This window comes from Zophobas morio, unplaced genomic scaffold, assembly GCF_036711695.1.
Source record: "Zophobas morio isolate AGI-343-1 ecotype UQ-CSIRO unplaced genomic scaffold, CSIRO_AGI_Zmor_V1 ptg000089l, whole genome shotgun sequence".
Taxonomy (NCBI): Eukaryota; Metazoa; Arthropoda; class Insecta; order Coleoptera; family Tenebrionidae; genus Zophobas; species Zophobas morio.
The window spans coordinates 173048-188394 of record NW_026972194.1 but is presented as its reverse complement, the minus strand read 5'-3'; the positions used below and the strand labels follow the sequence as shown (position 1 = coordinate 188394).

Here is a 15347-nt window from a genome sequence, read left to right as displayed (position 1 = left end):
CGAAACGCAAAACCAGCAGCAAAAATTGTCTGGTACAGAGGAATCGTAGAATTAAACATACGTAAGCAGTTTAAATATTTGCTCGACTTAGGATGACAAACTTTTTCATTGCAGCCAATCGCGATGATCAAATAATTGAAGTTCCCGGGAACAACGGGGACAAAAGATTTACCAGATACGACACACATTCTCGCATATCGTTGAAGGCAACAGCTCAAGATGATCATGCCGAATACACGTGCGAAGCGATGCACGAAGCATTATCTTCCGACATACCTATGAAAACATCGGTGCAGTTTAGTGTATTTTGTAAGTAACTTCACTCTTTATCGTTTAACACACTCTGACTCCGAATGTGCTCAGATCCGCCTGGTTTGTCATATATTGAGGGGTATACGAAAGTACCTCCGTCTAATTCGTCACCCAGCTTAGATGAGGAAAACTTAAAAAATTTCTCCGATTTCCTTATAACAGTGGGCACTGTTGTGGGCACCTTAATAATATTAATGAACGTCTTGCTCATCAGTTGTTTCTTACACAGAATATCCAAGAAACGGATTTCAGGTAATTAATACGTTTTATTTCCTTTTGCCCAATGTACAACGACCATATCGAGAAGATTTACCCCACCAGATTTGTTGGATAAACAAGATTTACCGAGAGTTTCTGTCATTGGTATTTTCTTTTTAATTACCAACATCGAATTAGTTGCCGGTTGCATGCTTAAACGAAGACTTAAAATAATCCGACATTCGTTTTCACATTTGATAGTTTATTTGTTCGCCTATTTTATTGATCGCAGTAGTTTATATACTCGTTTCATATTTTTTTCAGAACAAAGTAATCAAACTCGTACATGGGCTACCATCGAAATGTGTGCTCCGAATAGCCACAACGATACCGTCACAGGTGAAACATTGTCCTCAGTTAATGACAAAAGTGCAACTTACAGTAACGAAGGAAGTAAGAACGACTACGTGGTAAGCTTTTTTTTTTAAATACTGTAGCGCTTTTCATTTTTCACGACATGATCAGTACTAATTCATTTCAAATTTTCTACTTTCTTTGATTAAACAATTCACTTGTGATTCTAAATAGACCAAACTGACTTTTCAATTACTCATCAATATCCTCAACGACTGTGTATCAGTGGCGGCTCGTGACTGTCTGATGTGGTGAGGCGATGATAGAAATTTGACAATAATAGTAATATTACCTGGTCTTACTAGTTAGTAATGATAGAAGTCTTGCCTGAATACCGGTCATTCCCGGGTCAGTGGTAGGTCCTAATAATAATAATAATAATAACACCCATAACACATTGAATCAACAATGTTTTTACAAGTCAAAATTTTGTTGAAAGTAGCACTTTCTTGGAGGGATTCGGTAATAGTTGTTGTGTCCTTTTCTAAACGTTTTAAACCCATGAAATTTTTAATGTGTACTTTGGAACTTTCATGTAACTTTCCACTTCGGATGAAATTCTTTAAATCGTTATATCCCCGGATGTTGTGTAAATATTACGGCAGAGCCATTATTTATATGTTTCGTAGGTACCAAGTTGATTTAAAAGACTTACTTACTTAAGTACTGACGATCTGTCGCTTATCAATGGAAGTTAAATGAATTAACGGTTTTGATTGCTCGATAGGTATTTAGCAAAATTTGCCGACGTTCTAGCTCGGTTCGCCGTGAAAACGGCGTTTCAAGAAGCAACATGACGATATCGTACTCGGGATTCATTTTTCACTCACCTGTACCTATGAAAGAGACAATAACACAAAACACCAACACGTGGGTTTTTATTCACGTTCATGCTAATTACCCAAGCACCCCGCAACCCTACCGTTGTGTATAATAAATGGAAAAATGGTTTAATGAGTACGCCGAAATTGGCCGAGAAGCACCGAAGACATCGCCTCAGTTCCGAGCGAACGCATGTATAGGAGTATAGGAGCTGAGCCATGAAAATCCGTGTCTATGATTGGGCTTCGCTGGTTCAAGTGAATCGACGTTCTGGCCGCTTCAGTTAAAGAACTAGGGGCATAAATCGTACGGTATTCAACGGAAAATGTCAGCAGGAAGCGTAAAAAATAAAAAATCATGTACAGATTTGCTATTTCAACATATTTTTGTAACTAAAAATGCATTGAAAGCTCTTTTTTAATTATAAATTAAGTCAATATGTTCTTAAGATATATGCTGTGAGGCGCCGCCTCACTTGCCTCATCTGACGAGCCGCCACTGCTGTGTATGTGAAAATGATGAGAACTCTGAAAGATTTGTAGTTTCGGTAACTAAAGTATGAACCCTTTCTATTTTTGTAAAACTTTAAAATGCTTGCAAAATAATATAATTAGATTCATGATCACAGACAACAAGATGTGAATACTGAATAAGCCTTCAGATAGTGTTTTTATTTGACACAGTAGCTACATGTGTGTAATCGAAAAAATAAATAAATTATTATAAATTGTATAGTTTTGCCTTAAAACTATAATATTATAACCAAGAAGATTTTTCAAAACGCCATCACTTTTTAAATTTGTTTTTTTCTTAAATTTTATATCATTAAGTCTTTAATGAAATAAGAATTTTTATCAGAATAGGTTACCCCTAATCTTACAACTGTGTGAAAAATTCATTTTTTTCCGAGTGCAGCTTAGGTAATGAAATTCGAAGTAAACTGTTAGGGTATAAAAAATCGTTTCTGAACAATACTCTCCGATTGCTATATCCAAACTTATTTTTTATTAATTTTTCTATTGCATACTTTTGAAGTGATTTGTTTGTTCATTTAACATAAATATCTGTCGTTGAAAGTTTTAAAATGTTGTAATGAAATGATTTTTTGTAACTTTGTAAAGTATGTCTACAGTAAATCATTGACAGCAAACAACGGGGAAATATCATTTACTTATGCACAACAGTGTGAATGAATAAACACATGCGTTTTTCGCAAGCAACGCCAACTCGATGACTTTTTCAATTGAACATCCATTACTACAGAACAATAGTGTCACTACCAAGAACGTGTGTATGAATAATATCTATTAAAAAGTTGGTTTTGAATTCGAAAATTATATAAAAAAATTGGTCCAAAGAGTTTAGACAGTACTTCCCTCGCTGTCGGAAATGTGACGACTGAATGCCTATTATGTTTTTTTTTCGCAGTAGATTTCAAAGCATTCGGTTTTGTAGTTCCTGAGTAAATGAATAAAATAAATTTAGGAATTTCTTATTTTTTTGAGTCACCCGCTATATGCAAATTCAAAAAATATGAATGGGATGATAAATTACAAGTACACACTCATCATATTTTGTACATTCTAAATTGGATTTATCCGGCAAACTTTTGAACTGACGTCATCAGTTTTTTGGAGAAGATAATCAAATATATTTTGACTAAAAATTTATTATGCTCTTTATAACCTTAAAACATCTGCAAAATTTCAAAACATTCCGTTCTGTAGTTCCTGATTAAATCAATAAAACACATTTATACGCATTCATTAGTTTCTTTGGGTCACCCTGTATATGCAAATCGAAAAAATATGAACGGAATGATAAATCACAAGAAGAGACTCATCATATTTTGTACAGTTTAGATAGGATTTATTCCGCAAAGTTTCGAGCTGACGTCATCAATTTTTTGGAGATGATAAGCAAATATATTTTGACCAAACATTTGTTATGCTTTTTATAACCTTAAAACATCTGGAAGATTTCAAAGCATTCGGTTTTGTAGTTCCTGATTAACTCAATAAAATAAATTCACGCATTCATTAATTTTTTGAGTCACCCTGTATATGCAAATAGAAAAAATTTGAATGGAATGATAAATCACAAGAAGAGACTCGCCATATTTTGTACATTTTAGATAGGATTTATTCAGCAAAATTTTGTGGTGGCGTCATACATTGTTTAGGGGGGACGACCAAATAGATTTTGATCAAAAATTTACCATGCTTATGATAATGTCAAAACATCTTCAAGATTGCAAAGCATTCGGCTTTGTAGTTCCTGAGTAAACCAGTAAAATAAATTTACGCATTCATTAATCTTTTTGAGTCACCCTGTATATGCAAATCCAAAAAATATGAATAGAGTGATAAATCACAAGTACAGACTCATCATATTTTGTACAGTTTAGATACGATTTATTCCGCAAAGTTTCGAGCTGACGTCATCAATTTTTTGGAGGGGATAAGCAAATATATTTTGACTAAAGATTTATGATACTCTTTAGAAACCAGCAAAAAATAAAATAACTAAAAATTAAAAAAATGTTCAAAAATCGGAAAAAAACGAACTAAAACCGAAAAATTATAACAATAAAACATCGAAAAGTTTAAGACTTTGGGAAATAGAAAATTGAAAAATTGTAAAAAAAATAGAGAGAGGAAAAAACGCAAAATTGAAGGAAACATTAAAATGTCTAAAAAACTGAAAAATTGAAGAATGGAAAATCTAAAATTTGAGGAACTGAAAAATTAAATAATCGAAAAATTGAAAAGTTGAGACACCGAGAAAATTAATAATCAAAAATGAAAAACTTAAAAATTTTAAAACTGCAAGATCGAAAAAGTAAAAAATTTAACAATTTAACACATTTCTAAAAAATCGCAAGATTGAAGAAACGAAAAATTGAAACATCAAAACTTAAAAATCAAACTAAGTACTAAAAATCGGAATACTAAACATAAAACATTAATTTATTTTGTTTAGTTTGATTTATGTAATGAACACTTTCGTAAATAAATGGTTGTTATTTAAAAATCTAAAAATTTAAATCGAGAGACTGAAAAATTAAAAATCGAAAACTAAAAGTTGAAAAATTCCAAAATTCCAAACCACGAAAAATTAAAAAATACTACAAAAATCGGAAAAAATAGGAACATTGAAAAATTAAACTGCAAAACTTAGAAATTAAAAAATCCGAAAGGAAAATCAGAAAGAAAAACCCCAAGATTGCAAAACACCAAACAAATAAAATCACTAATCACGAATCACTGATCATTGATCGTGATTTCGTTATTTCTTGGTTTCGTGATTTCGTGATTCGTGATTAGTGATTCGTGATTCGTGATTAGTGATCAGTGATTCGTGATTAGTGATTAGTGATTCGTGATTCGTGATTTTTTTTTCAATTTATTAAGTTTTAAAGTTTAAATGTTTCAGTTTTGAACTTTTCCATTTTGGGTTGTCTTGATTTTTAAATGTTTCAATTTTTTAATTTAGATTTCTCTTTTTTTCGATTTTTCAATTTTTAGATTTTTCATTTTTCGGCATTTCAATTTTAGAATTTTTCAATTTTCCGATTTTTCGGTTTTTCTTCTACAATTCTTCGATTTTTAAAATTTTACATTTTCGATGTTTCAGTTGTTTTTCGATTTTGAGTTTTTTCGATTTTTTGATTTTACAATTTTTTGATATCTGATTTTTTTGGGATTTTTTAATTTTTCGGTATTTATATTTTTCGATTTTTCAGTTTTTGATTTTTCAATTTTTCGTTCTCGATTTTTCAGTTTTTCAATTTATTCTTTTTACTTCCCGAGCGTAAGCAAAGGAAGTATTGTAATCGAGTCCGTCGGCCGACTCTCTACTTTTACGTTTTCTCGATCTTTCATGACACCTAGAAGATGAAGAAATAGGTCTCCCATTTCCGTCTATCGGTCCGTCTGTCTGCCGTCCCGGATTTTTATTAGACAGATAATCTCCGAAAGTACTGGACCGATTGTTGTGAAATTTTGTACTTAAATTAGCAATATCATGTAGATCGTAAAACGCTAACCAAAATTTGTATAAAATAACATAGTCCTACATCTGTAGTTTACGACTCCGAATTGAGTTTTTTAGTGAGTGAGTGAGTGAGTAAGTGAGTGAGTGAGTGAGTGAGTGAGTGAGTGAGTGAGTGAGTGAGTGAGTGAGTGAGTGAGTGAGTGAGTGAGTGAGTGAGTGAGTGAGTGAGTGAGTGAGTGAGTGAGTGAGTGAGTGAGTGAGTGAGTGAGTGAGTGAGTGAGTGAGTGAGTGAGTGAGTGAGTGAATCACGAATCACGAATCACGAATCACTAATCACAAATCACTAATCACTAATCACGAATCACTAATCACCAATCACTAATCACGAATCACTAATCACGAATCACTAATCACGAATCACTAATCACTAATCTAATTTTTTTTAGTGATTAGTGATTAGTGATTAGTGATTAGTGATAAGTGATTAGTGATTGGTGATTAGTGATTAGTGATTCGTGATTTCGTGATTAGTGATTCGTGATTAGTGATTAGTGATTAGTGATTCGTGATTCGTGATATCGTGATTCGTGATATCGTGATTCGTGATATCGTGATTTCGTGACTAGTGATTCGTGATTCGTGATTCGTGATTTCGTGATTAGTGATTAGTGATTAGTGATTCGTGATTCGTGATTCGTGATTAGTTATTAGTGATTCGTGATTAGTGATTAGTGATTAGTGTCAATTTATTTTATTGATTAAATTAAAGGCAACACTTATTATTACTATTACATTGGACCAACCCAATTTGGTAGACACAAAATTTTTTAAAGTAAAAACTCGGTTGAAACATAAGGGTAGCACGCTTATTTACATCGACTTTAACATTACAGACCTGCATTTATTTTATGCGCTCACTTGGTTCCGCGAATGTGGAATAGACATGTTTATAATCAACCAATTGTGAATTTCACCGTCAAGAATTAAAATAAAACCCAATGTTTTATATAATAAGCGGAAGTCGAAGCAATAAAACCGATGGTCGTTTTGTTTACAGTTTCTCTGTTTGACTCTCACGTATGCTGTTACGCTTGTCATCTTAAATTAAGAATGTTTATACATAAACGATTTTCAGTTGCCTTTCATATTACTAGTCCTTTTGTACTTAAATTAGCAATATCATGTAGATGGTAAAACGCTAACCAAAATTTGTATAAAATAACATAGTCCTACATCTGTAGTTTACGACTCCGAATTGAGTTTTTAAGTGAGTGAGTGAGTGAGTGAGTGAGTGAATCATGAATCACGAATCACTAATCACGAATCACGAATCACAAATCACAAATCACTAATCACGAATCACTAATCTCAAATCACTAATCACGAAACACTAATCACGAATCACGAAATCACGAAATCACGAATCACTAATCACGAATCACGAATCAGTAATCACTAATCACGAATCACTAATCACTAATCACAAAATCACTAATCTCGAAATCACGAAATCACGAATCACTAATCACTAATCACAAATCACTAATCACGAGTCACTAATCACTAATAACTAATCTAATTTTTTTTAGTGATAAGTGATTAGTGATTCGTGATTTGTGATTAGTGAGTGATTCGTGATTAGTGATTCGTGATTTCGTGATTAGTGATTCGTGATTAGTTATTCGTGATTTCGTGATTAGTGATTTCGTGATTCGTGATTAGTGATTCGTGATTAGTGATTAGTGATTCGTGATTAGTGATTCGTGATTAGTGATTTCGTGATTAGTGATTCGTGATTAGTGATTCGTGATTAGTGATTCGTGATTACTGATTAGTGATTCGTGATTAGTGATTCGTGATTCGTGATTAGTGATTCGTGATTCACTCACTCACTCACTCACTCACTCACTTAAAAACTCAATTCGGAGTCGTAAACTACAGATTTTGGTTAGCGTTTTACCATCTACATGATATTGCTAATTTAAGTACAAAATTTCACAACAATCGGTCTAGTACTTTCTGAGTTTTTAAGTGAGTGAGTGATTAGTGATTCATGAATATCATGTAGATCGTAAAACGCTAACCAAAATTTGTATAAAATAACATAGTCCTACATCTGTAGTTTACGACTCCGAATTGAGTTTTTTAGTGAGTGAGTGAGTGAGTAAGTGAGTGAGTGAGTGAGTGAGTGAGTGAGTGAGTGAGTGAGTGAGTGAGTGAGTGAGTGAGTGAGTGAGTGAGTGAGTGAGTGAGTGAGTGAGTGAGTGAGTGAGTGAGTGAGTGAGTGAGTGAGTGAGTGAGTGAGTGAGTGAGTGAATCACTAATCACGAATCACGAGTCACGAAATCACGAATCACTAATCACTAATCACGAATCATAAATCACTAATCACAAAAAAAAATTAGATTAGTGATTGGTGATTAGTGATTAGTGACTCGTGGTTAGTGATTAGTGATTAGTGATTTTGTGATTTCGTGATTAGTGATTTGTGATTCGTGATTAGTGATTAGTGATTCGTGATTTCGTGATTAGTGATTCGTGGTTCGTGATTAGTTATTCGTGATTCGTGGTAAGTGATTTCGTGATTTCGTGATTTCGTGATTCGTGATTCGTGATGAGTGACTCGTGATTCGTGATTCATGATTCACTCACTCACTCACTCACTCACTCACTCACTCACTCACTCACTCACTCACTTAAAAACTCAATTCGGAGTCGTAAACTACAGATGTAGGACTATGTTATTTTCTAATCACGAATCACTAATCACGAATCACGAATCACTAATGACTAATCACGAATCACTAATCACGAAATCACGAATCACTAATCACGAATCACTAGTCACGATATCACGAATCACGATATCACAAATCACGGATCACGAAATCACGAATCACTAATCACCAATCACTAATCACTAATCACTAATCACTAATCACGAATCACTAAAAAAAATTAGATTAGTGATTAGTGATTGGTGATTCGTGATTCGTGATTAGTGATTGGTGATTAGTGACTCGTGATTAGTGATTCGCGATTAGTGATTAGTGATTCGGGATTAGTGATTGGTGATTAGTGATTCGTGATTAGTGATTCGTGATTAGTGATTAGAGACTCGAGATTAGTGATTCGTGATTCGTGATTCGTGATTCACTCACTCACTCACTCACTCACTCACTCACTCACTCACTTAAAAACTCAATTCGGAGTCGTAAACAACAGATGTAGGACTATGTTATTTTCTAATCACTAATCACTAATCACGAATCACTAATAACTAATCACGAATCACGAATCACTAATCACGAAATCACGAATCACGAATCACGAATCACTAGTCACGAAATCACGAATCACGATATCACGAATCACGAATCACTAATCACTAGTCACCAATCACTAATCACTAATCACTAATCGCGAATCACTAATCACTTATCACGAGTCACTAATCACTAATCACGAATCACTAATCACCAATCACTAATCACTAATCTAATTTTTTTAAGTGATTCGTGATTAGTGATTAGTGATAAGTGATTAGTGATTAGTGATTCGTGATTTCGTGATTTCGTGATTAGTGATTCGTGATTCGTGATTAGTGATTAGTGATTCGTGATTCGTGATATCGTGATTCGTGATTTCGTGATTAGTGATTAGTGATTCGTGATTCGTAATTCGTGATTAGTTATTAGTGATTCGTGTTTAGTGATTCGTGATTCGTGATTAGTGATTCGTGATTAGTGATAAGTGATTAGTGATTAGTGATTCGTGATTTCGTGATTAGTGATTCGTGATTCGTGACTAGTGATTCGTGATTCGTGATTCGTGATTCGTGATTTCGTGATTAGTGATTAGTGATTCGTGATTCGTGATTAGTTATTAGTGATTCGTGTTTAGTGATTCGTGATTAGTGATTAGTGATTCGTGATTAGTGATTCGTGATTAGTGATTTGAGATTAGTGATTCGTGATTAGTGATTAGTGATTTGTGATTTGTGATTCGTGATTCGTGATTAGTGATTCGTGATTCGTGATTCATGATTCACTCACTCACTCACTCACTCACTCACTCACTCACTCACTCACTTAAAAACTCAATTCGGAGTCGTAAACTACAGATGTAGGACTATGTTATTTTATACAAATTTTGGTTAGCGTTTTACCATCTACATGATATTGCTAATTTAAGTACAAAAGGACTAGTAATATGAAAGGCAACTGAAAATCGTTTATGTATAAACATTCTTAATTTAAGATGACAAGCGTAACAGCATACGTGAGAGTCAAACAGAGAAACTGTAAACAAAACGACCATCGGTTTTATTGCTTCGACTTCCGCTTATTATATACAACATTTGGTTTTATTTTAATTCTTGACGGTGAAATTCACAATTGGTTGATTATAAACATGTCTATTCCACATTCGCGGAATCAAGTGAGCGCATAAAATAAATGCAGGTCTGTAATGTTAAAGTCGATGTAAATAAGCGTGCTACCCTTATGTTTCAACCGAGTTTTTACTTTAAAAAATTTTGTGTCTACCAAATTGGGTTGGTTCAATGTAATAGTAATAATAAGTGTTGCCTTTAATTTAATCAATAAAATAAATTGACTTCATTAATTTTTTTGAGCCACCTCTTAAGAAAATCTAAACAATATGAATGAAGTGATAAATCACAAGTACAGACTCATCATATTTTTACGCTTTAGATAGGATTTATTCGGCAAACTTTCGAGCTGACGTCATCAAATTTTTTGAGGGGGGATTAGCAAATACATTTTGATAAAAAAGTTAACGTGCTTATGATAACTTTAATACATCTCCTATGTTTCAAAGCATTCGGTTTTGTTGTTCCTGATTAACTCAAAAAAATAAATTGACGCATTCATTAATTTTTTTCGGTCACCCTGTATATGCAAATCGAAAAAATTTGAATGGAATGATAAATCACAAGAAGAGACTCACCATATTTTGTACATTTTAGATAGGATTTATTCAGCAAAATTTTGTGGTGACGTCATAAATTTTTTAGGAGGTTACGACCAAATACATTTTGATCAAAAATTTACCATGCTTATGATAATTTTAAAACATCTTCAAGATTTCAAAGCATTCGGTTTTGTAGTTCCTGAGTAAATCAGTAAAATAAATTTTGCGCATTCATTAATTTTTTTGAGTCACCCTGTATATGCAAATCCAAAAAATATGAATGGAGTGATATATCACAAGTACAGACGCATCATATTTTGAACATTTTAGATAGGATTTATTCGGCAAACTTTTGAGCTGACGTCTTCAAGTTTTTGGAGGGGATAACCAAATATATTTTGACTAAAGATTTATGATGCTCTTTAGAGCCTTAAAACATCTGCAACATTTTAAAACATTCGGGTCAGCAGATTCAAAATTAAATTGCAAAATGTTGTTTTATGATTTTGATTTTTTTTCCAAAAATCTGGACGTTTCGGGTAAAAACTGAATTCGGAGTCGTAAACTACATGTGTAGGACTATGCTATTTTATACAATTTAAGACCCATTTACTATGTACAATTTTTAAGTGACGTCATCGCATTAGTGGTGGGGATGATTAGACAAATTTTGGTTAGCGTTTTACCAACTACATGATATTCCTAATATAAGTACAAAATTTCACAACAATCGGTCCAGTACTTTCGGAGATTATCTGTCTAATAAAAATTCGGGACGGCAGACGGACAGACGGACGGACAGACAGACGGAAATGGGAGATCTATTTTTTCGTATTCTAGGAGTCATGAAAGATCGAGAAAACGTAAAAGTAGAGAGTCGGCCGACGGACTCGATTACAATACTTCCTTTGCTTACGCTCGGGAAGTAAAAAAGGGAACAATGAAAAAAAAATTGAAATTAAGTGGTTGTGTTAGTTTTACGTAGTTGTACGTCGTAATAGTTTTCACGAAAAGTGGCATTTGTTTACGTATCTTCAATGTTCTGTTCACGGGGGTAGGTGTTTCTAAAAAATATACACGTATGTAAATGTAAATGGTATATGGTAACTTTATATGCACAGACATGTATTCTCAATGTGCTACACATTGTTATGGCATAAATACAGTTGATTGTAAACAGGGCGCAAGCCAGATTTGTTCCGGGAATTTGTTACTGTTCATGTTGTAGTACACAAAAAGAAAACAACAAAGTGCGTTCTATTGTTTTGCGTTTTTTTTTTTTAAATTTTCATATATATGTACTGCGTCTAATATACCGGATTTCAAAGATTTCATGAAGAAAGTATAAGGTAAACATAATTTCAATAATTATAGCTCTAACTGCTTTACAGTTATTAAAAATGAAATAGCTCATAATTAATTAAACTAATACATGTTGTTTATTAATTTTTTTGCATTATTTATTATTATGCCGTCGGCTTTGAAATTGATTCCACTAAAACTGCACAAAACAAAAATATGATGCAATTTTTTTCACACATAATTTTAAAACAACGGACTAATTTCGTTGTTTCTTTACTATAAATAGTTATAGTAATAACGATATAAATGGAAAGGAAAGTAACGCCCGAATATTTTTGCCAGGAGGATGACCCTAAACAAGCAACAAGGATTTACTTCATGGTCGAACCGGACTACCCAGGTGTACAGCCAGTGTGTCTCAGTTATGACCATGATAGGACCAGAGCTAGAGATGACCAAAGCCTTGACTTTCAAGGCACTATGACAGGTAACTAACTCACTTGCTACTTACCTACCTACTGACGATCGTCTATTTGAAAAATGCAAACATTTTTAGCTGCTTGTCGATTTGTAGTGTTGCAAAACTTTCAAATAATGTAAACCTCTAAAAATATCTTTTGATATTTGGTGCTAAAAGTTTTTAGTCTACGAGAAGACTTACAGTAAGCAGTAAAGTGTTTTTTTAATTGCAGATAGACAGTGTGTTCAGATTTCTATAGATTAAACTGTTTAAATTATTATGTAAATGCAAATATCATCCTTTATTTGTAACTTTTACTCTACTTTTACTATTTTAAATCTATAGATATATTTTTCTTTATCTAAATAATTATGTTTCAAAGGACTTTCCTCTTTCTCCTATCCGAGACAATTTTTATTGGACACACATACACGTTCTTTAATCGAGAGTGGACCGATTTTCCTAAACTGCGTCAAACAATTTTATCACCTGATTCTTCGAACACTTATATGTACATATATTGGAAAATGTATTAATTTTTTATTTAGTGAATTGTACCTTGCCTCCATCCTATGAACTCAAAAATGCCAAGAAAACTTTCATGTTTTAGCTAGAGATCAAATTTTTGTTAACATTTATGAGTTATATTCAGGCTCGTTTTAACCATTCTGAACTTCTCGTGATATGCAAAATCGATTCATTTGGCGAAAAGAAGACGATTGGATATAGTTTCAACTTTTGTCGTTTGTAGACTCAAGGAATCAGTTCAAAAATTTCAGAAATGTAACTTTTGATGTTTTCCCTTACGACTTCATATCATCATATTTAATAAAACAAATTATTTGATATGATTTTATGTCTCAAAATTCAAATACAAAAAAATTCGTTCTAAACATCTCCAATTCTTATTCTTTAAGAAAAGTACGCAGTGCACAGTTTTTGCTATTCCATACCCTTTGTCGTTAAATTACATTTTTTTTTTATTTTTTTGTAATAGTTGACTATTCTCTATCATTTCGTTACTCGAAAGCTATTCGAAATTTCGTTATTATTACAGAGTAACATAACTGCATAAAACTGATTTAAACAATATGGTTTTTCATAGTGTCTTCAAATTTTTTCAACTAAGAAAAAAAATTTGTCTGCATAAATCCAGCATCTGTGTAGATTGTGGTATCACATTATTTTTAAAACAAATATCTTTCAACGAAACAAATTTATTTCTCTTTATAGATAGGTGATCGATGTATGTCTAACATTCTCGTGTTCCATCAGGTTAGCTCAAGTCGGCTCAAGTAACATAGTTTTAAAATAATCAAATAAATAATGTTCACTGCGCTTGCGCAGAGGAACAAAATGCTAGAATTAAAAACAGAAAACAAATGTTAACGAACTGGCAACGCCGTTATTCTTTCTGTAACATTCTAAATTAATAAATTATAAACTTTACGCTGTCATCAAATGTGAACTCACTGAAACAAAACGAATTATTTATTGTCTTCATCTCGATGTTTTAAAATTATGTATTGCACAACTCGGTAGTTGAACACATTTTGACAAATTTCAGCAAAATCGACGTTCATAAGTGCCCCACCGCCAGCACCTCCAGCAGACGGGTCGTATTACAACATGTCCCACTGCTATCTTTCGAATCCACCACCTCTAGATTTTCAAGATCCGCCTCCAATACCGGCACTTCCTCAGGTGGATCATATGCACAACCCGATGACACCGCCTCTTCCGGCCAATGAATCTCTTCTCCGCCATCAGCGAGATGCCGTTCCATCGCCAGACGTTCTTCACAAAACCAGCGAGAATCCCCAAAGTCTCCTAGCTCAAATTCTTGAACAGGAAGGATATCTTGTCTGAGACATGGAAGATATTTTAAATGTCGTGTAAAATATCAAGCGCGACTGATGCTCAATTTTGTGAATTTAAAAAGGATCGCTGCAAAACAAAGACATATGTAATCAATTAATAACAGGGTATTTAATAAGTTTCTCAACAATAACTCTGTTAAAACAGTTAATATTGTTGTTTGGATATATTGTTAAATGTTAATTTAAGTTCTTTTTGCATGTTTTTACATGAGTAAAAAATGTTATTTACTAGTCCAATCCAACAACCAAAGTGTTACTTCTCTTAAGTTTAAATATAATTCTATTTTTCGAGTTTTATGAGTTAACATTTCCTCAACTTTTGTAAGTATGGAATTAATTTTTCTTTTTCTTGGGTCTATTTATTTTCTTTTCTTATGTACACAACTTTGTTACGTTAATAAATTTTGTTCCTATAGATATTAGGAAAACGGAATTTTTTATTTATTTTCAAACAAACTTATCCTCGTTTTACTCCTTACTTGTTTTCGTACAAAATCAAACAAAATGAGTAGCAAAATATGAAACCAAGCAATATGAACAAATGGACAATTCAAATCCGTACGATGACGATTTCCTTCTGAAATTCAATTTCGGTACGATTTTAAAATAGATTACAGGACGGATGCTAGATATTTGGCCGCCCGTGAAAAAATGACTTCCACTTTCCTGAAATATATTTTTTCCATATACAGGGTGATTCAATTTAAATGACCCACTTACCTCTTTCTTATAGGCAACCCAACATACATATAGTATCCACTTACTTTGACTAAATATTATTATAAATTATTAATATTATTAAGATGATTATCATAGATATATCCCGTACTTTCATTACTTGCATCAGTTGGGCCATTGTTGACAGCTACTGAACTATTCAACCTATATATAAATATTAATTATAGAATTATTATTGTCATTTAACTAACTAGCATTTGCTTGTTTGTGTTCTAGGACCAATTATTTTAAAATAAATTTTACGTACTGTCGTTTTTTCCAACGTTGCTTTACCAAAGCCGTCTTACTTT

The 15347-nt window shown here is 32.9% G+C and overlaps 1 protein-coding gene across 1 annotated transcript; it reads left to right on the top strand.

The window, feature by feature from the left end:
• The first annotated feature begins 262 nt into the window (after positions 1 to 262).
• LOC135144264 (uncharacterized) lies at positions 263 to 14551 on the top strand. Its single transcript, XM_064076242.1, has 5 exons — positions 263 to 309; positions 364 to 564; positions 835 to 980; positions 12322 to 12466; positions 14007 to 14551. Exons 1-5 carry the CDS (start codon positions 279 to 281, stop codon positions 14306 to 14308), a joined length of 825 nt encoding a protein of 274 aa, XP_063932312.1. The 5' UTR covers positions 263 to 278; the 3' UTR covers positions 14309 to 14551.
• The last annotated feature ends 796 nt before the right edge of the window (positions 14552 to 15347 follow it).

What these genes read in the sequence shown, in the direction of transcription:
- LOC135144264 (XM_064076242.1), top strand. Translation starts at nt 279, where the DNA reads ATGAAAACATCGGTGCAGTTTAGTGTATTTT. An exon ending in ATCCAAGAAACGGATTTCAG is followed by an intron (nt 565 to 834) that starts GTAATTAATACG and finishes TATTTTTTTCAG; the next exon opens with AACAAAGTAATCAAACTCGT. An exon ending in GAAGTAAGAACGACTACGTG is followed by an intron (nt 981 to 12,321) that starts GTAAGCTTTTTT and finishes TATTTTTGCCAG; the next exon opens with GAGGATGACCCTAAACAAGC.